This window comes from Ictidomys tridecemlineatus, chromosome 3 (genome assembly GCF_052094955.1).
Source record: "Ictidomys tridecemlineatus isolate mIctTri1 chromosome 3, mIctTri1.hap1, whole genome shotgun sequence".
In the NCBI taxonomy this organism is placed as follows: Eukaryota; Metazoa; Chordata; class Mammalia; order Rodentia; family Sciuridae; genus Ictidomys; species Ictidomys tridecemlineatus.
In genome coordinates this window covers 88,315,890-88,336,091 of record NC_135479.1, presented here as the reverse complement: position 1 = coordinate 88,336,091, position 20,202 = coordinate 88,315,890, and the positions used below count along the sequence as shown (strand labels likewise).

Below are 20,202 nucleotides of genomic sequence, written 5' to 3'. Positions count from 1 at the left end.
AATGATTGGGGTGTAGGCTGTCTGTGTAATCAGGATTAATGACGGGAAATTTCATTTTTTATTAATTCCTTAGATTTTGGATGGGTGGTCTACTGGGTGTTGAACCCAGAGATTTACCACTGAGTGAATTTATTTTGTTTTCAGATGGAGTCTCATTTTGAATATCTCATTTTGAACATTGAAGTCTCATTTTGAACATTGCTGAATATCTCACTAAAGTGCTGAGGCTGACCTTGAACTTGCAATCTTCCTGCCTTGACCTCCTGAGTCACTGGGATTATAGGATTGTGCCATGCTACTGGGCTAGATATTTGTAATTGCTGCTTGTGTCAGGCAGTGTGCTAAAGATCTGAGATCATTAGGAAACTCAGAGTTTAACAGTGGGGGATAAACACACTCTTAAACACTCAACAAAAATTCATGGAGCACCTGCTAATGTGCCAACACTATTATATGCATTGAGAACACAAAAATAAGATACAGCTCCTGTTCTCAAGATGCTGAATTTCAAAACAGATTTGAAAACCAGAAGTAGCATAAACTATCATTCAGAGAGTGCTGGGGAATGTAGCTCAAGCGGTAGCACGCTCTCCTGGCATGCGTGCAGCCGGGGTTCGATCCTCAGCACCACATACCAACAAAGATGTTGTGTCCGCCGAAAACTAAAAAATAAATATTAAAAAAAATTCTCTCTCTCATTAAAAAAAAAGAGAGAGAGAGTGCTTAATTGCTTCGTTAAGTGAAGTAAGGGAGACATGTTCAAGATGTGGCATACAGAAGGAGTATCATCTCCCCTTAATAGGGAAAACAAAACAGACATAAGTGCCTGAGCTGAATCTGGAAGGATGAGAAAATTAGTGGAGGGAAGAACAGGAAGAAGCTTTGAGGCAAAGAAGCATTGAGGCAAAAAGAGGAATAGCATCTATAAAGTCTTAGAGGTTTTAAACAGCCCAGGTGTTTAATTAACAGTGTCTAGCTTGTAGGGCATATCTGGAAACAGGAAAAGAATGTAGGATTGATGGGAAAAATAGCCAAATCATACAGGACCTTTTATGGTATTAGGATTTGTAGTATCTTATGGGTTTAAGGAATGATTAGAGTATGTTTTAGAAGAAATGGTTAAGCCATGGTGAGACAAACCTAGACTCGAGCAGTCCCATTGGAAAACTGCCCGCCTAAACCAGTGCAGATCTGGGACTAGAGAAAAAGATGAGATCGCCTAAAACAATAGGAATGGATAGGATGAAAAGATTCTAGAAATGTTTTGGATGCTAAATTAGAAAACAAAATACCTCAGTGACTAATTAGATATGGGTTTGGAGAGGTGGAGAGTATAAAATAACTTAAATTTTTTTTTAAATTTTTTTGTTGTTGTTGGTAGACCTTTATTTATTTATACGTGGTGCTGAGAATCTAACCCAGTGCCTCAGACGTACCAGGCAAGTGCACCACCACTGAGCTCCAGCCCAACCTTAAAATTTCTAACATACAAATATAATAACTGGAAAGAGAAGATAATGATAATAATAATTGTGAATTTAATTTTTAAGGTTTTGCATTTATTTTTATTGGTGCATAATAATTATATAATTTCAATTTTATTTTTATTTTTTAGGGGAATATCAGGGATTGAATTTAGGGGCACTCAACCACTGAGCCACATCCCAGCCCTATTTTGCATATTATTTAGAGACAGGATCTCACTGAGTTGCTTAGCATCTTGCTTTTGCTGAGGCTGACTTTGAACTTGTGATCCTCCTGCCTCAGCCTCCCGAGCAGCTGGGACTACAGATGTGCACCACCACGCCCAGCATAATTTAATTTTTAGAATCTTAGATTATGTCAACAAATTTAGGAAACTTTAAACTGATTTCCTGTTTGTGATTTATTTATTAAATTACTTCCAAACTTTGACTTACAGGCATCTACTTTTATAAAAACACTTTCATTATTCTGGCTCTCATTTATTTTTTTCTAACTTTGTCAAGTTGGCCAATGGTTGCTTATTCCTTTTGTGTTTTACTAATCTGAAACCTAAGAGAATTTTTAAACCATTTCTTTTCTAAAAGGAAAATTATAGTGTTTAGATGTAAAAAACTATCACATAGTCTAGAGGAAAGTAAAAAGCAACTGAAATTTCTTCATGTAGAACTAGTAATGTTGTTTCTGTATACTTCCTATGCTTTCTTTGCAGAAACACATACAAATAAATATTTTCTACAATTATCCTATTTGCTTTTTTTCTGTCCTACTTTTGTCTCTGGCCTTATGTTTGTAGACATTTTTTCATAATAAATATGAATCTCTATTATAATTTTTAATTTATATGTAATATTTCACTGTATACTGTCATCAGTTTTCTATTATTAGTCATTTAGATTATTTTTCTTTTTTTTTAAATTTTTTCTGAACAGACCTGCCATGGATATTTTTATATTTACATATTCATAAATTAGTCATTTCTGATGATTCTCAGGATAAATTTACATTCATACAACTCCTCAGTTAAAGATATACATGTTTTCAAATATCGATACATACTTTCAAATTAGTTATTTCAATTTATTATTCCCATTTCAAACGACTGGATATAGATTCCATTTCTCTTTCCTAGGACTGTGACTTTCTTTTCTAAAATGGAGATAATAAATATTTATTTTTAAGGTTGTTATAATTAAGAGAATTAATGTAAATAGTTAGCCTAATGTTTAGCACATAGTAAGTCCACAGTTACTGTCAGCTATTACTTTTAATAACCTGTGAAATTGCATTTCCCCAAAGCTTTGTAAATACTGGGCAATATCAGTCTGTTCAGTTTTACTAATATGTGGAGAAAATGTTACACCATTATACTTCAAAACTTTTGGATGAACATTTTTCCTTAGGCTCATTAGAGTTTTGTGTTTCTTTTTTTAATTGTTTTCAGGTTTTTATGGATACTTGTAAAATTTGCTCTTTTTCTTCATTTTAAGAATTTTTTATATCTTAAGAATATTGACTGTCCTCATTTGCAAAATATTTTCTCTGTTTTGTCTTTTTTTTTTAATTGGTTGTTCAAAACATTACAAAGCTCATGACATATCATCTTTCATACATTTGATTCAAGTGGGTTATGAATTCCCATTTTTACCCCAAATACAAATTGCAGAATCACATTGGTTATGTTTTGTCATTTTTAATTGAATTTGTTTGGTACTTTTTTGACCTTTTAGATTTACAACAATAAATTTTTAGATAGCTAATTCACTATTTATTTACTTCATGTTTGGGGGCTTTTCTACCCTAATATTGTCAAAATATTTTTGTGTGTACTGTGTATATGTTGTTTTTTGTTTGTTGGTTGGTTTGGTACTGGGGATTGAGCCCAGGAATGCTTAGCCACTTAGTCACATTCTCAAACACCACCTCCCCCCCTTTTTTTAAAAAATTTTATTCTTTTAAGACAGGGTCACATTAAGTTGCTTAGGGCCTTGCTAAATTGCTGAGACTGGCTTTGAATTTTGATCTTCCTGCCTCAGACTCCCGAGTTGCTGGGATTATAGACATGTATCATCATGCCCGGCACTTTTTTCTTTTTTTAAGTTATATTTTTCACAATGAAATTTTTAATCCTTCTGCATTTTGGTGGTGGTTAGTAGGGGGAGGTGGGGACTGGGTCTTGCTATGTTGCCCAGGCTGGCCTAGAACTCTGGGGCACAATTATAGTCCTATCTCAGCCTCTCAAGTAGCAGGGACTACAGTCATGTGCCACTGTGCCTGGCTCCTCTAGAATTTTCTTATAAGTTGAAATGCAGTTTTGTTTCCATATAGTTAGATATGACACCATTCCTTTCTTTGGCTGATTTGAAATGCCTCTTACATACTAAATTTCCATATATACCCACTCTATTTCATACTTATTTGCTTCAGACTGTTTTATTACTTTCAATTTGTTACAGCAAATTTTCCTTCATTACTCTTGTTTTCAATTCTCTTCCTGGCTTATGTTGCATAGTTATTCTCCTAGGAAAGTTAGGAATCATTTTTACAGTACCACCCCAAAATTACATTGAGATTTTGATTGAGATTTTCAGATTTCAAACAATTAGTAAATCTTGAACACATGTTAAAAATCTTATGATCACAACTACTATTTCATTTGAGCCTATTTGTTACTCATTAAGAACACACATAAAATTTTACATGATGCTTAGTTTTCTATAAATGTTTTTACAGCATTGTTTCAAGAGCCAAAAGTTTTCACCCTTATAACTTAAAGGTGTGCTATTTTGTCAGTAATAGAAGTATGTGTCCCTACTTGTTTTAAAACTCAGATTACTGAATTACACTTTCAGAAGTGGCTTTCATTGGATTTATATAAGATTGTCCATATTTTATTTAATTAATATGTAAAGTAGGTCTAATTTTTTTTCTCTTACTGGGAATTGAACCCAGGCATGCTCTACTACTGAGCTAGATCCCCAGCTTCTTTTTATTTTGAGGCAAGGTCTTGCTAATCCTCCTGCCTCTGCCTCCCAAGCACTTGGCTAAAATTCTTTGATTATGCTAAATATTATAACTGTTTAGTTACACCAATTTCAGTTCCCTGTTAGTGTATATTTGTTTCAGTGGTGTTCCTTTACTTGCTCAGAAACATTTAAGTAGAGAAAAAAATAAACAAGAACCAGAACTGTTAAGGTCTTTTTATGAAGGCAGATGACTCTTGGTCAAAGTTTAGAAATCATTTAAGCCATGTATCACAAACAAGAAATCAGTTCTTCAGGTTTCCTAAATTTCTTGGCATGATCTAATATTTTTAAAATGTAACCAAATCAGGTGGCTTTGTTTTAGTAAAACCAAATATCCATTTAGGCTTTAAATCACTTGCTAAACTTCTCAATAATCTGTATACTCAACTGTTTGATGTAAATGTTACCCATTTACAAAGGAAACCAAGGATCTGAGAAGTTAATATGTAGAAAAAAGGAAAGAAATTAATATTTTGAGTACCAAATGATCCAAGTACTGCATTTGGTATTTTCCTGAGGTATCTTATTTTGAATAAGTAGATAATTGCCTGACAGCAAATTTGATTAAGTCTTTGGTACACTTCTTAATCGTATGTCTCAATATTACTAATTCTTCCTGTTTGATTTTTCCTTGCTTTCTTTGTTCAACTGTGATTTTTTTAGCCACTTTTTTATATTTTGTTTTTTATCATTGATAATTACTTTTTTCCTTTTTTATTTGACACAGGGCCTCACTAAGTTGCTTAGGGCCATGCTAATTTGATGAGGCTGGATTTGAACTTGCAATCTTCCTGCCTAAGGCTCCCAAGTTGCTGGGATCATAGGTGTACACCACTACACCCTGCTGATAATCACTTTTCCCAAATGCCAACATATCTATGGTTGATTCTAATTAATGAGTATAATAAGTATATTTCTTTTTTTTAGATTCCTGAATTTGATAACTTGTACCTGGATATGAATGGAATTATTCATCAGTGCTCCCATCCTAATGATGATGATGTTCACTTCAGAATTTCAGATGATAAAATCTTTACTGACATTTTTCACTACTTGGAAGTGTTATTTCGCATTATTAAACCTAGGAAAGTGTTCTTCATGGCTGTTGATGGTGTGGCTCCTCGAGCAAAAATGAACCAGCAGCGTGGGAGGCGTTTTAGGTAAAATGTTCAAAAATAATTGACCTAAACAACGTGTCTTCTAATCATGTTTATTTTTGCTTAAATTCCTCCACAAATGGACTATCTCATGATAATGAGCTAGAAATTCAAATGAGGTATCATTTCACAAAGTGTATGTTGGATTTTATATAGTTGCTCAGTTCTCTATCACAAGGTTTTCAAACTTCTTTTTGATAATTTGAAAATAATAGTTGTAAAACAAAGTTGTTATAATAGTTGTTATACTGGTTTACTCTGAGTTGTTAACTAGAGTGAACCGAGAGGCTGCTGTCATAAGAACATTATTGACATTTAAAGTAACATTTATTAAATAACCAGACCCTGAGATAAATGCTGACTTTGAATGAGTATGGAACTTAATGGAGCAGAAAGACAAGTGAGATCAGAAGGTGATGATGGACTGTGGGAAGAGAGTTGAATTAGGATACTCAGGATATTATCAGCACCACTGTATAAAAGTAAAGGATGAGAAGAGATTAAAAACATAAAGAGGATCTTAAAGGCAAATTCCTGGACATGTAAAATATTTCTGAGTAACAATGAGATCAAGCTATGTCCCTGTTTATGAATAACAGAAGTAAAAGTAAGAAGGTTGTCACAACCCAAGGCGAGGAACCCTGAATCAAGAAAATTGGATGGATCACTAGCATAATGAATCTTTTAATCATAATGACAGCTTAAAGAGTGGAAAGAGCACCTGTGCATCAGATGTGGAAGTCATCAAAGAAGGTGGGAGAGTGCCCTGGATAAGGCTTCCAGTAAGAATAAAAGAATGACAAAAAATACGGATTTAATGTCAAAAGTAAAAAGATACTTGGAAGTCTTAGAAAGACTGTGAGATCCTTGAAGGAAAGATCCTTCTAATACCAAAATTGAGATTCTCAAGTACCATTCAAGACTTATTAATCTGACTCTCTAGGAGTTGGGAAACTCATGGAAACCATTTTAACTAGACTCCCCTGGTATTTATTAAACTAGATTTTGTGAGCCACTAGCCTAGAAAATCTGATATTAAGGAAGGATTATATAAACCCATTGCATTGGTCTGGGTTCACTTGAAGATAATAGGAAACATTCAGACTAACTTAAGCAGAAAGGTACATGAATGAGTATCTCCAGAAACTTATTCTCTTTGATGTGATCCAGAGATTAAGCTACCACCAAAACTATTAGCTCCAAGGATGTATCACTGTCATTATAATTTAGCATTCAGGAGGCCACCACAGCATTTATTAGCTCCACAACCCCGGTGCTTTTATTGAAAACACAGATGCGCTACTCCTTCCTTCTCATCACCACAAACCTATTCAATACTGGAATCTCCTCTACCATTGCTGAAATGCACACATCCCCTATGGCCACTGTGCCTCAACTGTTAGTAGGTATCACAGCACTTCCAAACCTTTTATGGAGGCATCTCATTGTCAAAAATCAAGTCATATCCAGAAACCTAACTGCAGGGAAGCTTGAGTTTTATTTATTTATTTAAGCTTTGCAACCACTCTAATATTAGAAAGCAAAGAAGGAGGGGAATAGAATGGAGGCTAAAGGCCAATCCACTATAACCACCATAACCTTTCCTAAATACTCTGCTGGTATTAAGTATTTCATGTTTCCCAGAAATCCCCAATCAACTGTCATTCCTTACAGTATTATTTTCTCCATTCATAATGTATAATTTTACATGTGTTATTCCTAAATCTTTTCTTCTGACTTTTATTCCCCTAAAATTTCATTATAAGATCACAGGATTATGGCCAGATACAAAGAATAATTCTTTCTTTATTTGTCCATAGCACTTAACAGTGCTGATCATTCTTTTTGAACTTCTCTCATTCCTTGGCCTTCTTAAAACCATATTATTTCTTTGTCTATACATTCGTAGTCTCTTTTCCTTCCTGATTTTCTTTTTTAAAAAAATATATCTTTTTAAAATGGAGACGGACACAGTACCTTTCTTTTTCTTTCTTTCTTTCTTTATGTGGTGCTGAGAATTGGACCCAATGCCTCACATGTGCTAGGCAAGCACTTTATCACTGACCCACAACCCCAGCCATGATTTTCGTAAAATGTTAATATTTCTAACGGTTCTCTCCTGGGCCCTGAGTGATCCACTCGTGGCTTTAATTACTCTGTCTATCCTAATGACTCCCAAATTTATCTTTCTGGTGGTTCTCTTCCAAGTTCCTTTTTATCCAAATGCTTGCTACCCTTGAGGCTTAACATGTTCAACACTAAACTCGCCTTCCTCTCAAAACCGCCCTCCTTCTGCTTCCTGTTTCAGTGAATGACAGTACCATGTACTTGTCTGCCTAATAGTCTTACCTTGTCCTTATCCCAAACATTTTCCATATTGCATTCAAATTAAACATATGGCTATGTAATTTTCTGTCTCCCCATTAGAGTATAATCTCTGAGACCTGGAGTCATTTCTCTTTTGTTATATCCCAAGATTTTGCCACATAGTTGCATTGAATAGTCATTTGTTCATTTAAAGGAGAACAGGAGAAAAGAGGAAAGAATATACTGCAGAGGTTACAAATGAATTAGTGTTATTTGAGTTTTTGTTATATTGAGGTTGGCAAGAGAGAGATTAAATAGGAGGAAGAATTTGTTCATGAAAACAGAATTCATAGCATAGTAGATAGAATTAGTAGCAATTCTGTAGAAAGTATGCCCAAGGCAGAGCTTCTTAACTTGTATGCCATGTGGCATTCTGGTGTGCTGCAAAGGGGTTAGAGGGGAAACCAGATAGGAATTGGGGCATCTGTGTTCAAATCCAGTTCTGACTCCAAAGCTCTTCTGTTACCTTAAAAAATGAGAGAACTTTGGCAACTAATGTCATTAATACTCTTAGACTTTCTTTTTATTTATTTATTTATTTTAGTTGTCGATGGATCTTTATTTATTTATATGTGGTGCTGAAACTTGAACCCAGTGCCTCACACATGCTAGGCAAGCGATCTACCACTGAGCCATAGCCCCTAGACTTTTATTTTAAATATTTTTAGGAAGAAATACAAAGATATGTGAGAATTTTTTTATAATTGCTTATGTATTATTCTCAGAGATCATTGATGACATTTAGGATCATAAAATGATTAAGATCATTAAATGATATTCTTAAATGTATATATAAGGAATGTTTAAAGCTGTGCAGTGCTTTAAGTCATTTCTAGAATGAATTTGCAATATATTTGTGATAAGAATTACCTCATAAGTATTTTTAAATTTCTGTCTGTTTTGCTGGTTTAGTATCCAACTTCTATAGTCCTTATGTGAAAAACTCAATTCTTTACATCAAAAGAATTGAGGCTCATATTTTTCAGTTATAACTATTTCAAAACTTGTATTTTTTGAACCTTAAAATTGATGAATTTGTATTTTGATTTTAAAAGTACCTAAATAACAGTTTATATAAAGATCTTTACTTCTTTTCAACAAGTTTAAGATGCTCTTTTCCCTTAACCTTTAAGGTCAGCCAAGGAGGCAGAAGACAAAATAAAAAAGGCAATAGAAAAGGGAGAAACTCTTCCTACAGAGGCCAGGTTTGATTCCAACTGTATTACACCAGGTAAATTCACTGAGAGAAAAATTCTGAATGAATTAAAATGTAAATAGAAAATTTATTTTTTCGAGTGTATTTTTATTTTCCAGACTTATTTTGGTCTTAAGGTTCCATTTGCTATATTTTCCCACTTATGTCTATTCATGAGATGGTTTGGTCATAAGTGCTCCTATAGAGACCCTCTCTAGGAATTTTCAGATGTTAAAAAAAGTGGATATGGGCAGAATTTCCACATGTAAACAGAATTCCAAATCTAGAAGAAACATAAAATCCTTCAGTCCTGATTCTGCCATTTATTGGTATGAAATCGTCAGTGAGGTTGTAACTTATCAAGCTCATGTTGCTGCCTTATGGTTCCAGCATGAGACACTCATTTTCCTAATCCAGAGAGTTTACTACTCTACCTCTCAAAAGCAAATAAGATTTCTGTGACTTTAAGGAAAATAAATCTATCAGTAATATGTTTAACCTAATTTTACATTCAGTAGCATACTTATATTCTTAGGAGATTGTGTTTGAACATAAATCTTAAAAAATCTAACTTCCTTATGAATAGTAATTTTCTCTTTGGTTAAATGTCTCAGATGCACATTACTAGTTTTATCCTGATTATAGTGTACAACTATATTGCCTTTGAGTATCGATCATCTGGGCTTTTCCTAAACTATAATCATTGTAGACTAATTTTCCAGATTAATGATTTTTCAGATTAATAATAGTGATAATATTTTGTCACTGTTATTTTTGGCAATATAGTTGAAACTGCATGCCTTACAAAAATACTTCAGAATTTAACAAAAGAAGTAGAAAGTTGAAGTTCATTAGTGTGCAAACTCTGCATTTGTGTAAAAATACACAAAGCATACTCCTTAGTGGTTAAAATTTCTTGACTTCCCCTTTGTGACATTGACGTCATTTTGGTGACTATCAAGATTTGAAGCAGCTGTGATTATTTGCAAGAGAATGGTACAACAACAGGAGGCTTTTAACCTTCAAAGATCCTGTACCAAGCTATTTCCTGGACATCCAAATCTAATTATATGTTGTCACTGGGAATTCACTGTTTTCATTTCTTTCTCAGATTAATCTTTTTTTAAACTTTTTATTTATAGGGACAGAATTCATGGCTAGGTTACATGAACATCTGAAATATTTTGTAAATATGAAAATTTCCACAGACAAGTCATGGCAAGGAGTTACCATCTACTTCTCAGGCCATGAGGTTACCATCTTTTTTTATTTAAAATAAATTTTTAAAGTTTATGTAATATTCTCAACCATAACATATTACCACACTTTTTAAAAACATTGTATTTAGACACCCGGAGAAGGAGAGCATAAAATCATGGAATTTATCAGATCCGAGAAAGCAAAACCAGATCATGATCCAAACACCAGACACTGTCTTTATGGTTTAGATGCTGACTTGGTAGGTATAATATTTTATTGTTATTATAAGATTATGTCATTGTAGGTAAATATCTAAGAGACTCAGTTTTATATAGGAATCTTATTGGCTTTGTTAATAAATACAAAAAACAATGATTCCTACTTTTGTCTTTACCAAAGTTCTAAAACAGTTGGAAAATGATTTTTTTTTTGAGGGGGGGAAGGAACATATTATGTTCTCTATAGTTAGTCTACAGAACTACTGACCCTAGTAGTATAAATAGTGAAGTTATAGAAAGGGAACCTCTCATGGAATCTCTTCAAGGTTCTTTGACTTTTAATACCTCCTGATGTGGCAAATTTTATGTCCCAGATACTTCTTTTTTTTAAGTTGTAGATGAACACAATACCTTTTTTAAAGATTTTTTTTTTATTTTTATGTGGTGCTGAAGATCAAACCCAGTGCCTCACATGTGCTAGGTAAGTGCTCTACCACTAAGCTACAACCCCAGCCCTCCACCCCCAATACTTTTACTAGCCTTTTTTTGTTTAACTTTTTATTATGGAAATTTTTAAATTAAACAAAAATATCTAAAGTAGCATAATGAACTTCCTCTTGTCCTTCATCTACCTTTAATATTAATTTTTAACTCCTATCCTTAACCATCTGTCTGCTCTTTCTCCTACCATTATGGATTATTGAAGCAAATCCCAGATATTTATATCATTTAATCTACATATTTTCATAATGGATCTCTAAAAGGGAAGGTTGGTTTTTTTTAAAGTACTTAACTGCAATGCCATTATCCCACATAAAACAAAAATTAACATCATTGTTTAATATATAAATAACCAATTAGTATTCTTGTCTCCCTAATTGCATAATGTAAAATTAGTTGAAGGTGCCCTTTTCCATTTTTTTTCTGTATTTTTTACATGCTAGAAATATCTTGACCTCCAGAAGAGCCCTACGTTTTATCATTAAAAAGCTGCTGCCTCTAAATTCTAACCCATTTTCTCATGGCAAGTAGAAACGTGTGAAAACCAAGAGAAGGTTGTGGGGAAAAGGAGTGAGAAAGAACAGAGTGGCAGTTATAAAGGTCATAGGACTCTAAAGGGGAAAATGTTTTTCCTAGAAAAATACACTTACTTTGTTGAGCACAGTGGTACAGTGGTACAGGCATGTAATCCCAGCTGCTTTGGAGGCTGAAGCAGGAGGATCTCAAATTCAAAGCCAGACTGAGCAATTTCACAGGACTCCCCCCCCCAAAAAAAAATTAAAAAGGGTTGCAAATGTAGCTAAGTGGTAGAACACTTGTCTAGCATGTGTGAGGTCGTGGGTTCCATCCCCTAGGACCACCAGAAAAAAAGAAAAGTACACTTAAACTATCCTGTTCATATTCTACAACTTGATCATACTTTGATGTGTTAATATGGTAATTGTTTATTTATTCTCTATATAGAAATGTTTTCATTTAATTGCCTTTGTGAATATAATACTAGGAAAAAATGGGAGAAGAGAAGCATTTCATAATAATTTTTCCACAGATCATGCTTGGATTAACAAGTCACGAGGCACATTTTTCTCTTTTAAGAGAAGAAGTTCGATTTGGTGGCAAAAAAACACAAAGGTAAATCACATAGCATTCATGTTGTAAGAAAGAACAGAAATTTAGCTTGGATTATAATCCCTTAACAGGTATGTAATCTGTTTTGTTCATAGTGTCCTTTGATTCACCAAAGTTTTTAATTACGATATAATCTAATTTATCTTTTCTTTTTGTTGCCTGAGCTTTTAGTGTAGTGAACCCCAGGGCCTTGCACAAGAAATCATCCCCAAATTCAATGTTATAAAGATTATTTCCTATGTTTTATTCTAAGAGTTTTATAGGTTTGTTGTTGCTGCTGTTTGGATTGCCTAGCACTGGGTTTTGAACCCCAGGGCCTTGCACAAGCTAGGCAAGAGCTATACTACTGATTTACATCCTGAGCCCTGGGTTTTATAGTTTTAACTTTACATTTAGGACTTTAGTACATTTGAGTTAATTTTTGTATATGGCAAAAATAAAGGCCCAACTCCATTCTTTTTCATGTGGCTCTCCAATTTTCTTATCAATATTTATTGGAAAGACTGTTCTTCCCTGTTGAATCTCTTGGACCCTAGTTGAAAGTCATTTTACCATGGTATACAAGGATTTATTTCTTGGGCTTTCCATTATACTTCATTGGTCTGTATATCTTTATGCCAGTACCCATGTTTTGATTAATGTAATTTTGTAGTGGAAATCAGTAAGAGTACAACCTCCAACTTTATTCTTTTTCAAGAGTGTTTTGTCCATCTACTCAGGGTTTCCTGATTTTTTTCCTGATTTTTAGGATAGATTTTTCTGGTTTTGTGAAAGACATCTTTGTGATTCTGATAGGGATGGCATTGAGTCTGTCTTGAGCATCTTGGTATTAAGCCATGAACCTAAGATGTCTTTCCATTCACTTGTTTCTCCTTTAATTTCTTTCAACATTTTGTAGATTTCAGTGTACAAGTCTTAACTCTTTGATTATGTTTACTCTTAAGTATTTATTCTTTGGAATATTTTTATAAATGAAATAATTTTCTTAATTTCCTTTTCAGGTTGTTCATTGATGGTATATGGAAATATAGCTGATATTGGTGTACTGATCTCATACCCTCCATACATGCTAAATTAGTTCTTTAGCCCTGCTAGGTTTTGTATGTATGTCTGTGTGTGTATTCTATGGAACTTTCTATGTAGAATTATTCCATCAGTAAATAGATTTAGTTTTACTTCATTCTTTTCAATTTCAATTCCCGTTATTTCTTTTTCCTGCCTAATTGCTCTGGCTAGGACTTCCAGAAAAGTGTTGAGTAGTAGTTTGAATAGCTGTGGTAAGGTAGCCATCCTTTTCTTGTTCCTGATCTTAAGAGGAAAGCTTTCACTCTTTTACCGTAGAGGAAAACATTAACTGAGTTTTCATAAATGCCCTTTATCATACTAAGGAAAGTCTTTTCATATCTTAGTTTGCTGAATACTTTTTAACACCTTTATTTTATTTACTTATTTTTATGTGATGCTGAGGATCCAACCCAGCACCTTGCACATGCTAGGCGAGCGCTTTGTTACTGAGCTACAATCCCAGCCCCTTGCTGAATATTTTTATTGTAGAAGAATATTGAAAACTGTCAGATGCTTTTCTGAAAAATGATGAGGATTTTTTTCCCTTCATTCTATTTTTTTAAATATTTATTTTTTAGTTGTAGTTGGACACAATACCTTTATTTCACTTATTTATTTTTATGTGGTGCTGAGGATCAAACCCAGGGCCTCACACGTGCTAGGCAAGAACTCTACCACTGAGCCACAACCCCAGCCCTCCCTTAATTTTATCAATGTGATGTATTAAACTAATTTTCTCATGTTGAACTATACTTGAATTCTTGGGATAAATCTTGCTTATGAATGAATGGCATATGAGCTATTTAATTTGCTATCATTTCTTTATAGTCTTACTTATAGTTAAATACAGTTCATAGGCTGATAATCAGGAATATAGAACCCTTCACCAATTCAGATAAGAGAAAGAAGAGAAAACTTCACCTTGTGCCTTGGACTACACTGAAAGAGATGTAAAAATATGTATTCACTTTTATGTGTGCTTTCTCTTAATGGCTAACCTTAAATGAGCCAGGTCACTGGTTTCTTAGTTTTATTATATATTACTTGAGACTTCTGAATGCTGAGATTCCTTCTACAAAAGGCATAATATAAGCCAATTATTTTTAACTTTACTATGTTACATTATTTTTACTTTTACATAAATTATATGCTTTAATTATAAGACTTAACTGTCTCCTAATGATAATTATGATTTAAGGTTTGCTACATTTTTCAACTTAGAGCTTAAAATGTAATTTACTCTGTTTTGATCATCTGATTGATTACAGGGTATGTGCACCAGAAGAAACCACATTTCACCTTTTACACTTGTCTTTAATGAGAGAATATATTGACTATGAGTTTTCAGTGTTAAAAGTAAGTATTAACATAGCCATGGGCCAAGGTTTTGTATGCAGAAATCTGTACAGGGTTTCACTTTGTTTTCCATTTTACCTTAGGCAAAGATCACATTTAAATATGATATTGAAAGAATTATAGATGATTGGATTTTGATGGGATTTCTGGTTGGCAATGATTTCATCCCTCATCTACCTCATTTACATATTAATCATGATGCACTGCCTCTTCTTTATGGAACATATATTACCATCCTTCCAGAACTTGGGGGTAAGAAAATTTAATATTCATTTGAGGCTACTTTAATTTAGCAGTGTCTTACCCTAAAAATGTCACTCATTCATTAAATAATTGCAAGCCCAACTAAACTAAAGCCTAAGGTTACAAGCAATGAGGTTGTCATTTTTAATGATTCCCAAGGAAAGAAAATGATTAGAGTTACTGATACCTCACAATAACTCTAATATAAAAATTTCCTAAGAAAATATAATTTAAAATTTTCGATTTTAATTTAATTTTAGTTTCTTGAGAAAGCCAAGGGAACTTGTTGGTTTCACTTAACTCCTTTCGTATTTAAATGTAGAATTCAGTTTTTTGTTGGTTTTTTTTGTTTTGTTTTGTTTTGTTTTGTTTTGTTTTGAGGCAGGTATTGGGGATTGAACTCAGGGGCACAACCACTGAGCCACATCCCCAGCCCTGTTTTGTACTTTATTTAATAGAGACAGGGTCTCACCGAGTTGCTTAGCACCTTGCATCTGCTAAGGCTGGCTTTGAACCCTCGATCCTCCTCCTGTCTCAGCCTCCCAAGCCACTGGAATTACAGACATGCACCTGGCTAAAATTCAGTTTTTCTAAATAGATATGCATCAGAGTATTTAATATGAAGGAAATATTTTTTCAGTTAAAGTGAAATATGAAGACAGTAGTGATGCTGAATAAAACATACAACAGAGTAACACGACATTAGTTTTTTTTCCCAAGCTGACATATCAAATTGAAATGATCTGGATAGATTCTAGAACAGTTTAATTGTTGCCAGGTGTGGTTGGAAATATAGAAGGATGATTATCATGTGAACCTGTTTTTTTTTTTTTTTGCTTCTATACAAACATATTGTATATTATAGGAATATAAAGCTCAAAGAAACTAGGGCTACTTTATATATAGCCTAACAGTGTTTTTTTCTGATTAGTAGAATATTGACATTTAATGGCTTGTGGAAAGAATTTTGTAGAATTGTTGGAAAAACGTGTCAGTTTTTAGTACAAATTTGGATTTTTTTTCTTTTTAGGTTATATTAATGAAAGTGGACATCTCAACTTACCTCGATTTGAGAAATACCTTGTGAAACTATCAGATGTAAGTAACTATACATTTTTGTTTTCCTGTCCCAGTGTAGCTATAAATGGTTAGTAACTGTTTTAGTCAGCCTTTTGGCTGATGTGACTAAAAGACCCGACCAGAACAATTATAGACTGAGGAAAAGTTTATGTGGGGGCTCACAGTTTCAGAGGTCTCAACCCATAGGCAGCATGCACCATTTCTTGGGGCTCGAGGTGAAGCTGAACATCATGGCAGAAGAATGTGGTAGAGGGAAGCAGCTCATATGATGATCAGACAGCAAGAGAGACTTCATCCACCAGATACAAAATATGTACCCCAAAGACACGCTCCTAATACCCCACCTTCTCCAGCTACACCCTACCTATGTTCAACCACTACTCAGTTAATCCCATCAGGAAATTAATTCACTGATTGGGTTAAGGCTGTCATAACCCAGTCATTTCTCTAAATCTTCTTGCATTATCTCACACAGGAGCTTTTGGGATACATCTCGAGTCCAAAACATAACAGTAACCAGCTAAACAATAGCAGGAAAAAAAACTTTTATAATTATCTCCCAGGTGCTAATTATAATTTCACCTAAATTCTGTCCCTTCCCCTCATATTTTTTATTGGTGCATTTTAATTGTACATACTAATGAGATTTGTTGTTACATATTTATAATAACAAATATATTTTAATATAACAATATAATTTGGCCATTATCATTTCCTAGCATTTTTTCCCTCGCTCTTCCACTTTCTACCCCTTGATTTCTTTTCTCTACTAATCTCCTTTTCATTTATATGAGATTCAACCCCATCTTTGTTTTCCTTTTCCTCTTTAGCATGCACATAGGAAAGAAAACATAGGACCCTTAACTCTGAGAGTTTGACTTGTTTTGCTTAACATAATGGTCTCTAGTTCCGTCTGTTTTCCTGCAAGTGACATAATTTTGTTTTTATTTATGGCTGAATAAAACTGCATTATGTATATATATCACATTTTCTTTTTCATCTGTTGATGGGCATCTAGGCATCTTGGCCATTGTGAATTGTGCTGCTATAAACATGGATATACCTGTGTCTCTGTTGTATGATGACTTTAATTCTTCAGGGTAAATAATGAGAAGTGGTATAGCTGGGTCATATGGTGGTCCTAACCTTTTGAGGAACCTTCATACTGATTTCTATAGTTGTTGTACTAATTTACAGTTCCACACTCCATATCTTTTTTAGCATTTGTTCTTATTTGTATTCTTAACGACTGCCATTCTGATTAGTCTGAGATGAAATCTCAGTGTAGTTTTGATTTGCATTTCTCTACTTGCTAATGATGTTGAACATTTTTTTCTATATTTCTTAGACATTTGTATTTCTTCTTTTGAGAAGTATCTATTTAATTTGTTCACTCATTTATTAATAAGGTTACTTGATTTTTCTAGCATAAAGGTTTTTTTTTTTTTTGAGTTCTTTGTATATCCTAGATATTTATCCTCTGTCCAAAGAATAACTAACGAAGATTTTCTCCCATTCTCTAGGTTCTCTTTTCACATTCCTAATTGTTTCCTTTGCTGTGCAGAAGCTTTTTAATTTGATGCCATCCCATCTTTTTGGCATTATTTCCTGAGCTTTGGGGTTCTTATTGAGAAAGTCGTTGCCTATGCCTATGTACTAGAGTGTTGACCCTATGTTTTTTTCTAGCAGTTGTATAGTTTCTCATCTAAGTCCTAAGTCTTTGATCCATTTTGGATTGATTTTTGTTCTGGGCGAGAGATCAAGATCTGTAGTTTCATTCTTCTACGTATGGATAACCAGTTTTTCCAGCACCATTTGTTTAAAAAGCTGTTTTCTCTCTAGTGTATTTTTTCGGCACCTTTGTCAAAGATCAGATGACTGTAGAGGTATGGTTTTTGTCTCTGTGTCTTCTATTCTGTACCATTGTCTTTATGGCAGTACCATGCAGTTTTTGTTACTATAGTCCTGTAGTATGATTTGAAGTCTGCTATTGTGAGGCCTTCAGCATTGCTTTTTTGGCCCAGAATTGTTTTTCCTATTCTGGGTCTTTCAGTCTTCCAAATGAATTTTAGGACTATTTTTTTTCTAGTTCTGTGAAGAATGTCATTGGTATTTTGATGGGAATTGCATAGAATCTATATTTGCTTTGGTAGTATGGCCATTATAACAATATTAATTCTGCATATCCACAAACATGGGAGGTTTTTCCATCTTTTGAACTCTTCAATTTCTTTCTACAGTGTTCTATAGTTTTCATTGTAGAGGTCTTCCACCCCCTTGGTTAGATTTGTTCCTAGTCCCCCTATTTGGGGACTATTATGAATGGAATTATTTTCCTGATTTCCTTCTCAGAGATTCATTGTTGGTATATAAGGAAGCTATTGATTTTTGTATGTTGATTTTGTAACCTACTGTTTGCCATGTTTGTTTAGTAGCTCTAGCAGTCTTTTGTTAGAGTTCTTTGGATCTTCTAGGTATAGGATCATATTATGTGCAAAAGTGATAATTTGACTTTTTTTCTTTCCTCTTTATTTTTTTATTTTTTAATTTAATTTTTTAAATATTTTTTTAGTTGTAGATGGACACAGTATCTTTATTTTATTTATTTTTTGTATGTGGTGCTGAGGATTGAACCCAATGCCTCACGCATGCAAGGCAAGTGCTCAACCACTGAGCTACAACCCCAGCCCTTTATTTTTTTATTTTTTTTTTATATTTATTTTTCAGTTGTTTTAGGTGGACACAATATCTTTGTTTTATTTTTATGTGGTGCTGAGAATCGAACCCAGTGCCTCACGCATCCTAGGCAAGCATACTACCACTTGAGCCACATCCCTAGCCCCTTTCCTCTTTTTATACCTCTTATTTCCTTCTCATGCCTGATTGTACTGGCTAGAATTTCTTAGCATTATATTAAAAAGGAATAGTGTGAGCAGACATTGTTTTCTTGTTCTATATTTTAAAGGAAATGCTTTCAGTTTTTCCCCATTTATTATAAGGTTTGCTTTGGGTTTTTTACATGTAGCCTTTATGATGTTGAAGTAGTTTCCTTTTATCCCTAATCTCTTCAGTGTTTTAATCATGAATGAGCACTGAATTTTGTCAGAGATCTTTTATGAATCTGTTGAAATAACAAGTGATCAACTTGGTCATGGTGTATAATCTTCTTACTACATTGTTGAACACAGTTTGCTAATATCTGATTAAGTATTTTTGCATCTGATTTCATTGGTCTAGGGGCTGGGGCTGTAGCTAATTAGTAGAGCGCCCGCCTTGCACGTGTGAGGCACTGAGTTCCATTCTCAGCACTACATAAAAATAAAGATATTGTGTCTAACTACAACTAAAAATATATTTTTAAAAAAAAAAGGATTGGTCTATAGTTTTCTTTCCTTGACATGTCCTCATCTGGTTTTGATATGAGTATGATACTGACTTCATAAAATGAATTTGGAACTCTTCCATCCCTTTCTATTTTGTGGAACAACTTGAGGAGTATGGGCATTAGTTCTTTAAAGATTTGGTGGAATTCATCAAAGAATCCATCTCATCTTGGCTTTTCTTTGTTAGAAGTCTTTTTATTACTACTTGTATCTCATACAAAATACTGGTCTATTTAGGTGTTCTATGTCTTCTTGATTCAGTTTTAGCAGATAGTATTTGTCTAGAAATGTATTGTTTATCTTCTCAAAGAACCAACGCTTTGTTTCATTGATCCTTTGTATTGTTTTATATTTTCAATTTCATTGATTTCAGCTCTGTTTTAATCATTACCTTCCTTCTACTGGTTTTGGAATCGATTTGTTGTTCTTTATCAAGGGCCTTGAGATGCATCCTTAGGTTGATTATTTGGGATCTTTCTAATTTTCTTATGTAGACACTCATAGCTTTAAACTTTCCTCTTAAAACTGCCTTCGTAATGTCCCAGAGGTTCTGATATATTGTATCACTATTCTCATTGGAGGCTAAGAATTTTTTAATTTCTCCCTTGATATCTTCTATGACACATTCATCACTCAAAAGTGTGTTGTTCAATCTCACTGTGTTTATATAGTCTCTGTAAGGTATTTTCATGTTAATTTCTAATTTCATACCATTATGAGCTGATAAAATACAAGGAATTATATTAGTTTTTTATATTTACTAAAAGTTTCTTTGTGGCCTATAAATTCTGTTTTTATTTT

The 20,202-nt window shown here is 33.6% G+C and overlaps 1 protein-coding gene across 6 annotated transcripts in view; it reads left to right on the top strand.

The window, feature by feature from the left end:
- Window positions 1-20,202, top strand: part of Xrn1 (5'-3' exoribonuclease 1) — a 114,816-nt gene that overhangs the window by 6,447 nt on the left and 88,167 nt on the right. For all 6 annotated transcript variants that reach the window (XR_013436550.1, XM_040269907.2, XM_005328037.5 and 3 more), the window contains exons 2-9: window positions 5,436-5,668; window positions 9,166-9,263; window positions 10,370-10,479; window positions 10,576-10,686; window positions 12,195-12,277; window positions 14,608-14,695; window positions 14,779-14,947; window positions 15,969-16,036. Coding sequence is in view for 5 of the 6 variants with exons in the window: in XM_040269907.2 (XP_040125841.1) it covers window positions 5,436-5,668; window positions 9,166-9,263; window positions 10,370-10,479; window positions 10,576-10,686; window positions 12,195-12,277; window positions 14,608-14,695; window positions 14,779-14,947; window positions 15,969-16,036 (960 nt within the window). In the remaining variant the exon portion in view is untranslated. The remainder of the gene's footprint in view (window positions 1-5,435; window positions 5,669-9,165; window positions 9,264-10,369; window positions 10,480-10,575; window positions 10,687-12,194; window positions 12,278-14,607; window positions 14,696-14,778; window positions 14,948-15,968; window positions 16,037-20,202) is intronic.